Genomic DNA, 11,199 nt, shown 5'->3' with positions numbered 1-11,199 from the left:
ATCTCAATCATTCAAGATTAATCCCCAGTAGATAAGGTTCGTTAAAAATGACGGTTAGTTAGTACTAGCTCCACAGATACTGAATTTATCTAATATACATTAAAGAATCATGAAAAAATGTGATAATATTAGATATATCTAAAATAAGTTGCAATAAAAAAAGTATTTATGAACGTGTTCCACGGAAATGATAAAACAATAATTTATCTATTTTTAATTTTTTATAGTCCGAAAGTTGATAGGAAAAGTTTTTTTGTTATAATTTTATGAACTCGCATAAGAACTCGCATATTTGGAAAACTTATTTATTGCGTATTTATAATAATTCAGGAAGTGATAGCGGTTATTGTTTAAATGATGAAATCAATTCGTCACATTTTTACGGTTTAAATTGCTCTCATAAATTTACTATCAGGGCAAGAATATTTACAGTTTGCAATAAAGTAACGTTGTATTCGAAAAGGAATAGCCGTGTCCATCTGTAAAAATAATGTGTGCGTGTACTAGAGTACACACGTAAGAAGTGAAACTTAGGGATAAGAAAAAGTTGGCGCGTAACGCAAAAATATCACGCCTACGGCGTAACGCAAAAATGTCACGCCTACAGCGTAACGCAAAAATGTTACACTAAATTTTTGTCCAACCCCGATAAAGAAGTTTCACTTCAAAAATGTGTGCGTGTACTAGTATACACACGTAAGAAGTGAAACTTCTTTATGACCTTATTTAAAAAAAAATAATTTACTATATGCAACTTTACAGAAATGCGTCGAATCACACGTGGTAGGGATAAGAAAAAGATGGCGCGTAACGGAAAAATGTCACGCGTAACGAAAGAATGTTACACTAAATTTTTTTCCAACCCCGATAAAGAAGTTTCACTTCAATTATGATTAAGAGTATACAGGGTCTTCTTGTCGTACTTTTTAGTGTTTACTCCACTTATTGCTGTGATACATGAACCGTTGATAAAACACACGATGTACCTACATTTTGGAACATTATGATCACGATTCACGCACATTCACGTTTCACGATACATGCAGTGTCACGGTAGAGGCACAAATTTTGTGTTTGAAAATTTTGCTTGAATGTTTTTGTCGGCAAATTTTAAGTTTACTCCAAAGTTAAGTTAAGTATTTTTATTAACATCAGCCGACAGAGACGAAGGCCATTAGGGTTTAGGTCAAAAAGCATTACGATAGCCGATGACGATGATCTTTTTGGTTCTAGGACATAGGAATAATTAAAGTTTGTTGTAAGTAAGTAGTATACATTAATAAAACACCAAATACGAAACACTCATTTATTATCGTACGAGTTCCTTGCCATAATTTTAGATAAATAAGTTAAATAATAAAATCATGACTTAATGAATACTTAAAATTAGCTCAAGTGGACGCCATTATACACAGTTTTTAAATTTTGTTCATCCTAAACGATCCAACAATGAGTACTAACGAAACAAAACCAAAACTGACGTCAATGAGAATTCACTTATCTTCTATGGCAGGTAAAATTCAATCAAAAACTATTAAAAAAATAATGAATACCAACGAACACAGCAAACATAAAAAACATTGCAAGAAAACTGTTTTTTTTTTGACACGGTAAAGGCTAACGAAAGACATTTTAATGCGTTTAACAAAAGCTTCATAGATAATTAAATTAAATTACATACATCTTAGGGTGTTTTTATTTATTTATAATCTATTGCACCCGAGGTGACCTTATGAGAAGCCAAGAAAATAAGCTATTTTTTTAAACTATTATTTTTTTATTTACAATTACGTTAAAGTTTAAACATAAAACTTATTAAGTGTACGTTGTGATTTAAATCCAACTTTTACCTAAATATACATCACAGATAAACATATAAAAATATTTGTTGGTTTGCAGAGAAGATATTTTATTTTCGAACGAATGAACCATAAAGCAAAAAACTAGAATGTTGAAAGGAAACATAAATTTGATTTTCCTGTTGAAATCAATTATTCTAACGATGTGAACGAATAATAAATGAAATACAACAACGATGAGTATAATAAGTATAAAACGAAATTAAAATCTAATGATGAAAGAAAAGAAGAGAAGAACAATTAGAGAAATGAAATCTAGTTTCCCCTTTCTGAGGAGATAATAAAGTCCTTTCAAAAATATTGGCAAGCACTTAATCGTTACAGTATATCCTATGTATTACTAGTTCTGATAACAACACTGACATTTACATAAAATAGTTATTTTGACTAGATATTTCTTAGACAATTATTAATTAGATTTGTATATTGTATAATAATTGTATTTATCTTTACAAATTTACAAGCTTAGCTGTGTAATATTAATTTATTTTAATAAACATATAGAAATAAAACTTAAAATACTTTCCAAAATTACCGGAAATACCCAATATGCTTTGAATCAATTTAAAACCAAAAGTTACACGGAGAAATTATACGGTTGTCTCTATTTAGTAATTTACTTTTTCTTTTCGTCTTCATTTTGTTTAATGTCTATGGTTTTATTTTTATCATCCAAATTATATTTCAAGTCATTTTCTTTTTCGGATTTCTTGTTATCCGGTGTATGAGTTTCAGTGTCCAAGCATTTTTTCGTATCCATTTTAATAGGAAATTCCTCATTCAACAGTTTTTCGAATTCAATTGCAATCTTACTCACATTTTTCTTCATCGTGGTATCCGGATAGCTCTAAAAGTATTTCATAATGATTAGTATTATATTAACATGTTAGAAATTAAAATAATTATTATGAAGGAATATTTTACTTTCAAGTATAACTTAACATTATTGAAAATGCGTCTAAAATCTTGTATAACTTGATCTATTTCTGTATAGGATGAATGTTTGAGCTTCGTCAATATGTCATGCAAGCACATAGGATATTTCACCACTTCGTAAAACCTGGGGGCCTGAAATAATAATATATTATTAATAACTATTTTTTTATTATGAAACAGCCTCATTGTGTCTTGTACTTTACCGTTTTTATATCCATGTCATGTTGGATAAATGTAGCTTCATTCATTGCTGATAATTTGTTCAATATTATTTCAAACTTTTTAACAGTGGTAACTGCCAACGGCTTCTTCTTTTTTGGATGATACCACATGCCGGAGATAGCTACCTTCGATTTTGTTGTACAATTTCTTTTCTGATTGTCATCTCTAATATGATTCCCTGATTGATCAAAGTTGGGACATTTTACTTCCTTAGTATCAACAGGTTTGCTTTCAATTTGTTCTAAACTTTCTTCCATGATTTCACTTGCTTTTTGTTCTATATCAGAAAATTTTGAGACGTCTTCATTAAAAATGCTTTGGCTATGACTATATTCCTGTTTTACAGTATTGTGTTCCCATAAAGACGTTTGCGCTTTCATGTATTCATTTGCTGACGAGTTAGAAGGCCAAGCATCGTTTCTTTCTAAATGAGATTGCATCTGTTTGGTCTCATTAGAATATTCATCGATTGTACACAAACCTAATGCGTCATATAATCGTGCTGTATCTGATTTACACCCATCGTGCAAGAAATCCATTAATTTTGGAGCCGATTGTTTTGCTGCTTCCCAGGCTCGGTCAGAAGTCATTGAATTTAAAATATCTAGACAATCGATACCTCTCATTTCTAAGGAAGGGATCATATTTCGTATTTTCTGTTCTTCATTTAATAAATCTTCAGTACGCCGAGACATTAAGCAAGGCCAAGATTCTAAATTATATTTTGGTTGAGGTGCCAATGTAACAGGCGAGAATTGGCTTTTATGTTTTACAGAATTCACGTCGTCGATTATATTTTCATATATAACATCTTGAGAATTGTTTTGTATGAATGGAAATAAAGGATCTGCCGGTTTTATTGGCACTTTGTAGCTTCCAGGTTTCATATAAACTTTTGACATCTCATGGAACTCATCGTTTTCAGTATCAATAAATTGTACGGGGCCAGAAATATTACTTGGGAGCGTCACAACATTTGGTGGAATTTGAATGTTGTGAGTGTGATGAGTTAAAAAGTCGTTAGATTCTTTTTGTACCATCTGACCCCATGCCGCAAAAAAATCCGCGTCATCCTTTGTATCACCGCAGCTATTATTTTTTTGAACGTAATTCTTAATTTCAGCTGCTGTAGCCATACTGGGTATTAAAGTTTTCTCTACATGACTCAACGGGATCATTTTTGCTTTTAATTCCATTTCTCTTCTTTGCATCATATCACATGGTAATGTACCGTAGATAGGTTGTCCTGGAGCTTTACCAAGTTCAGCGTCCATTTTATGTCTGAGCTGGTTGTACAGTTCCCTTTGATCTGCATGACACATATTCTCGAGTGATCTAAAGTCATGTACGTTTGTTATTGTCCACGATTGACGAGGCTTAGCTTCTCTCACATTGTACGGATCGCATTTATACTGCACCTTTTGATAATCAATATCAGCTTGATCATTTAATGGATAAAAGTTTTGTGCGTTCGGTGGTGGTACAACAGGAAATTTTTTATAGCTGACGTTAGGTCTAGTTGGCCATGGACTTTCATTGAAACTCTGAACTGGCGCTTGGCTTTGATTCTGCATCCAAGGCGGTTGTACTACATTGTATGGCTGTGGAGAAGTATTGATTGGTCGAGGTGTGCCCACGTGTGTTTTTATTGGCTGAAACTTACTTTGATTCTGGTGCCGCGGAGCTGCAGAATTTGTAGCATAATAGTTGTGTGTGAAGCTTTTTTGCTCCATAGTAAATCCATGATCAAGGCATTTAAACGTTTTATAAATATGCGTTAACATTTCTTTAGTAATAGCCTGCCACTGTACAAAGCATTCTCTAATATTAGGACTGTAATATTTGTTTTCAATTCTAGAGAATGTATCGTGCTTTTCACTTAGCAATTCTTTGACACCCTTCCATCCATCCAATATTCTAACGAATGAAAATATAAAGTTTTTAATTACCCAGGGAATGCCTTGAGAATGTAAGTTTGCTACTGCACTGTCCGGCTTTTGCACATTCGAGCGAGTTTTTGCACAAATCGAATGGATATTTTTAAAGCAAGGTCGATTATGATGAGCAATAGCTATATTTTCAGCGTCAGTACAAGCTTCGATCGCTAGTTGCACGATTTGGTTAGGTATTTGGTCGTGAATAATAATTTTGTCTAAAGCTGTCAGCAGAACTTCCGAAGAACCAGCCGATTTATTCTTATCGTCATCAGGTTGGTTTGTCTTTTGTGTTATCTTTTCATTTTTCGTATCAGCTATGTTACATAGTTCTGATACCATCCTCTCACCTTCGGCAAAGAAATCTAGGCTTGTTGTTGAATCAGCTCTCAGATTTCGATCTTGTTTCCGGCTAGGTTCAGTTTCAGTACTGGAGTCTTTATATCTCTCATGGTATCTTGGATCGGCGCTATAAGCATTTCGCTTTTCGTGACTCTTTACTATTTTCTTTTTAGCACCAGTACCGATAGGTTCTTGATTAGAGATAGACCATGAACTTTGCGATCGTCTGTCTGCGTTGAGATGATCTGTCATTGTTGATCGGCTGTAGTTTGGAGATGAGGGGCTAAAAACCACGCCCACTAACGGAGAATTGGGTGGGGAGCTAAATGTAGGCACGGAAGAGTTATTATACCTGTAACAATGTTAAATTTTTTTAATTAATTTATTTTTATTATTTACCGAAAAGATACCGTCATAAAAAATTATTTTTTTTATCTCTGTGTAGAACCAGAATTATATGGATATTATTTATTACATTAAAATAAATTATGTGACATTCCAATGGTATCCAAAGCAAACAACATACCGTGCGCTTTGATATTGCTGAGTCGACGATTCGTAAATGCCAGAAGTTACTCGCCCATACGTTGCCTTACTTTGCTCAGTTTCTTTTGAACCTGTAAATAATTTAGAAACAAGTACATAGTAGGAAATTATTTAATAAAAACAAAATTAATTCGATAAACAATACCATAGCTCTTCTGTATCACGGCGTACTGTTTCCCATGAAAGTTGTCTTGACTTCTTTCTCTCCCGTCTGCGGCTTCGCGATGGTCATTTGTTTTGTCACCACCATATTCTTGCATTTGGCTCGCAATACTAGAAAACCATCCTACTAATATTATAAATGCGAAAGTTTGTGAGGATGTGTGTGTGTTTGTTACTCTTTCACGCAAATATTACTGAACCGATTACAATGAAATTTAGCACACATATAGAGGGTAACTTGGATTAACACAAAGGATAGGTTTTATCCCGGGATTCCCACGGGAACGGGAACTATGCGAGATTTTCTTTGAAAACGCGGTCGAAGCCGCGGGCGGAAATCTAGTAATTCATAAAAACTAAGTTGAACAAGAATTGAGCTTTTGTAGACTTGCCCATATTGCCATTACACAGATTAACATGGGATGTCATGACATGAAATTTTTAGAAATCTAGATGGTGGCTTACTTTCAAAATGTGAAAAATATGTTTATGCAAATTTATTTTACTCTTAACAGACCTTAATAGGCGGCCCTAAACTACTTTGCATTTAACTGCGAAACATTACTTAGATGCGCTTACATTATTTAGATGCGCTGTTATACAACTCTACAATTATAATGACGTAAAACAAAAAAATAATTCCCAATCTTACCTTGATTAGAATTTTTTCAGTCTCGCCAAGAGTTCTAATGGATATCAGTACATTTTGAAAAACTATAAATTGCCAATTCAACGGAAACTCTACCTGTCAAAGCGTTACGGTCTTTTAAAAACGTTAATCTTAAAAATAAATGATAAATTTGTACACCGTTTGGATTTGTAAGAGACACTTTTCTATATTTCTTATTTTATAATGTATTTCTTTATTTAGAAAGTGATTTTCATGATCGTTTTTCTTTCTCCGTTGTGCAATGAGCAATATGTGACTTGCCAAATATTTGAAACCTACCATATGATTCTGTTCATTTGTTTCTTGACGTGGTTTTTACTTTTTATCTGAAGCTATTGTGAACTATTCCATCTTCCCATTAATACCTCTATGGAGAATTTATACAATATCATATTAGGGTAAACGCAGGTATTAACGACCCCTCTAAGGCAATTTCAAAATCAACCATATTTTTTAAGTATACTGGTTCTTCTAAAGATTTATAATTTCATTTTATATGCTAGTGTTATGTATAAAAAATGTATTTATTGAAGCAAATACATTCTAATAAAGGATTATCTTGTAAAAAATAATTTACAATGTGACTTAGTCGATTGTTGCTATTACCGACCCATAAAAACGGCTGTGAAGCTATTAACGATTTTTATGCAGCTATTCCCGATCGTATGTGAGAGGAAGCCTTTTTCCAGCAATGGAATGTATAGAAGCTAGTGATGATGATGATTACCGATCTTAATAAAATGAAATAAAAATGCAAATATATTCGTATTTTTTTATTGTAGTTATTTTTAATAAAACAAATGAGTACTTTTTAGTAATGAACTAAATAATTACAAACTTTTAAATTAATCAACATAATACTATTAATATATGTACATATATTAAATTAAGGATTTCAAACTCTAGGATATTTCGTTATGCTATTTGATTGATTGCTTCGGCGAGTTGTGTTTTACTGAATACTTTTCGCCGCTTTCGTGGCTCCATATTTCTGGAAAAAATATACCTAATTATATGTTTTATGTTAATTGAACCTAAAAAAAATATAATTTTTAATAGGCACCTATTATGTCATAAAAGTAATAAAAATATATTTGCACGCTCAATTACGAGCGGAATGTTTAAGGATCAATATTATCTGTATATACAAACATCTTTATTCTACATTCTGCAAATAAAGCAATTTGAATTTGAATTTGTAGATGAGAAACTAAACAATCTATATTCGATCGGTAATAGCTTCCTATAGTTGCTATTGCCGACCCACATGGGTCGGTATTAAAGTATGTAAGTATAAACCTAAATTGTATTACCGACCCATAAAAAAATGGTTATTTTAATTCATTTGACCATCAGACTATAAAATAGATTATAATTGATTAATGTCATACAAAATATGAACAAATGCATATTGTTTAAACAAAAAAAAACAATGATTTACTACTGTAACTATTCGATAGGGATCCTCGAAAATATCATAACTTTGTATAAATTGACAACGCTAAAAGACACAACACTAGACAAAAAAGTTTAGTCGCTAATAGATTTTTATGAAGACTCATAGCTTAGATTTAAACTGGTCCATAAGACCACTTGTGTTAGTGTGATATAATAACATAAAAGAAAATAAAACAAAAAGTTACGTTGCTGCCATTGCCGACTTACGGGTCGTTGATACCTGCCACGACTTAAACTGGTGAAGCTAACACCGTCCCATTTTAATTTTAAGTTTTATCGTTTCAAATTACTTTTTATTAATAAAATGTTGTAAGAAATGAAAAGTTGACACTTAAATGCATTGACATTTAGTAATATAAATTAAAGTATAGATGTCATTTGTTTGTAAATGTCTTAAAAAGATACTCACAGTACTTACCCGAAGGAACAACGGAACAGTACGACACGTCCTGCTTCCACGCTACCCCGCAGCAACTTACGCATTTTAACTCTTTTTTGCTCAGTTACTCACTCTAACGTTAAAGTATACGATGCTCAATTAATACATTCGTGTATAACTTTGCCTACCTATAGCTAGAATAGTTCTGGAAACGTTTAAATTTCGAATTACTTTTATAGGTCGGTAATACCTTCAGATTTTCGATGGGTCGTTGATAGCTGCGTTTACCTTACCATATAAATACTCTTATAAATTATTTATTGTATATTTTCTTCATTAATCGTTCGTAAATACTATTTATTTTTATATTCGTCCACCTAGATGAGATTTCAAATACTTCTATGCAGGTAATAAATAAAAATGTATCATCTTGTGCTTTATAAATTCATAAGATAAAAATATACTCGAGTCTACCAATAAATAGAGTTTTATTAAAGTCAATTGATGAATTACCTACGCAAATAACTAAATGTCTCATTGAAAAAAAATATTTTTATGAAGCATACTCATTATACAAGCAATACGCAAGCACACATCAAGCATACATTATAACTCTCTTCAAGATCAGCAAGGTGATGAACCTGATTTATGTCATCAGTAAATGGATTGGTTCCACGCACGTTCAAAGTTTTTCTTTATTAGGTAATACAATTTTTAGTACATAACATTAAAAGAAAGAAAGTTAAGAAACATAAATTTTTATTTATCTGATGTACATGTATTTTCTAACTAAGCACCTAAAATCTGAACTGTATACTTAACAATTAATAACAACATTAGGGCGTCATGAGTGATTAAGTTACACAGAGCCATTTGACGTTTTTTTTTTTTCTTTTAATGCATTAAAATTAAAAGAAATAGATCACAAAAACTTTTTTGGGATTAAAAAACGAGATACTAACTACCATGTTTTTCTAGATTTTACCATCTCGGCTAAAGTGGACATGAAACTAAATCGTTGTAAACTATGCGAATTTCGTCTTAATCTCGTTTTAAATCCGTTCAAAGCTTACAATTTCTAACAATCTCATAAAATCGGACACAAATCAATCTAAAACATCACAAATTTGCTGATAAAAATGAACACTACAGTGGAAATTAGTCCATGTTTTGAGCTTATCTTCGCTGAACCGTTGCAGAGATCCTTGCTGCAGGAGCACACCTCCTGGCGACCACCATAGCCAGATCGATGGTAGCAGGTGTTCTGTGAAAGAAAACAGTGAAGACCAATTTTGCTAGTGATGTATAGTAGATGAAATATGTACTTATCTCTTATGCTGATCAATTGTTTAGGCGGTATAGTTTTACGTAAATATTTTAAGTATGCGCGATTAGAACATTCTTGACTATAAGATTGATACTTTAGATTTTGATTTATCTGCATGGCGAATCGAAATAGAAACTTTCTGTTCTACTTTTCATTCAAACTTCTTACCTCTAATCTTGAAAAAAATATTCACAAAAATGTTAGTTTCTATGACCAGAATTCTTAACCGACCGTCATGATTTTAAAACGTACAGGTAGTTACATTGAAAAATTATAAATTAAAGTTCTCAATTACATACGTTATACCGCGATTCATCCCATCCGCAGCTCCTGATGATCCTGCTCATGGGCATCTGACCATTGATCTCATGTTCCACATGCTGCACGATCTTCCTGCAGAGCGTGTGGGTGACGCCCCTGTCCAGGTCAGAGCAGTTCCTCTTCAGGCTATCTGGGAGTACGGCGGCAGAGCAGATGGAGTTCAGAGCGCTGTTGCATTCATAGCATACTATTGCTAGCCCTGGAAGATTTGTGTGAATACTGAACGATTTCCATTAAAGAGGTTGCGAGACTAGAATTAATGGATCTTTTAATTATGTAATAGATATTGTTTCAGTAAGTCATATACTTATGAGAGAACCGGCGTATTCAAAAAATTTGACGATGCGGATGTTTGTCTTGCCAGCGTATCTACTAAAAATAGTTATGACCTAACATTGTTTGTTATGTTTAAATAAATACGTAGAAAAAACAAATCTATATGTAAAAAAAAATAATAAATGATGCAATAAAAATATGATTCTTTTTAAATAAATTCGCAAAAAGTTAATCGGGGAAACATGAGCAAGAATCATGGAAAATTCTACAGGTTGTCTATTGTATTTAAATTATTGTAACAGAAACATACTTAATACAATCTATATTTCTTAATCTCTCTTATGTAACTTGTTTCTACGCTCTAAAAAGCTAAAAACAAGATTGAATAAAATAATTCAGAGAAATTTATTTTATTCAATCAAATATCTAAAACTCACGTACCATATTGAAAAAGTCCGAAAAGGACGATAACTCCGACTCCGTTCTTCATGTCACTTGCTGATGTACCGCACCCCAAGTGTGGGGTAGAAATGGTAGCGTGTGCTAAATCTTACCACTTAGCGTCATCGACTCATCGCAGTAAGAAGGAAGCGGCTCATTGCTACAGACGGATGCACCAATTTAGATTGTTATGTGATTTGTAACGGGTTTGATGAGGTAGTCTAAAAGGTGAGGCAATTGTTAAGTAGAAAATTGCTCGCCAAGGGTATATTGATGTCTGTTACAACGGTATATTCTTATTCGTACAACAACAAGTATTGAAAATA

General features: G+C 32.5%; 2 protein-coding genes across 2 annotated transcripts; both read right to left on the bottom strand.

Moving 5' to 3' along the window:
• Positions 1-1,827: 1,827 nt before the first annotated feature.
• Positions 1,828-6,913, bottom strand: LOC123698091. The gene is made up of 6 exons (XM_045644684.1): positions 6,654-6,913; positions 5,985-6,112; positions 5,820-5,910; positions 2,999-5,645; positions 2,784-2,927; positions 1,828-2,706 (listed from the first exon to the last, which is right to left on the bottom strand). Exons 2-6 carry the CDS (start codon positions 6,097-6,099, stop codon positions 2,476-2,478), a joined length of 3,228 nt encoding a protein of 1,075 aa, XP_045500640.1. The 5' UTR covers positions 6,100-6,112; positions 6,654-6,913; the 3' UTR covers positions 1,828-2,475.
• Positions 6,914-9,250: 2,337 nt separating this feature from the next.
• LOC123698162 lies at positions 9,251-11,108 on the bottom strand. Its single transcript, XM_045644760.1, has 3 exons — positions 10,874-11,108; positions 10,135-10,355; positions 9,251-9,772 (listed from the first exon to the last, which is right to left on the bottom strand). Exons 1-3 carry the CDS (start codon positions 10,920-10,922, stop codon positions 9,620-9,622), a joined length of 423 nt encoding a protein of 140 aa, XP_045500716.1. The 5' UTR covers positions 10,923-11,108; the 3' UTR covers positions 9,251-9,619.
• Positions 11,109-11,199: the final 91 nt, after the last annotated feature.

The sequence above is a fragment of the Colias croceus genome, chromosome 15 (assembly GCF_905220415.1).
Source record: "Colias croceus chromosome 15, ilColCroc2.1".
Lineage (NCBI taxonomy): Eukaryota > Metazoa > Arthropoda > Insecta > Lepidoptera > Pieridae > Colias > Colias croceus.
Note: the sequence above shows the minus strand (reverse complement) of the source record. Positions and strands in the feature narration are given on the sequence as shown.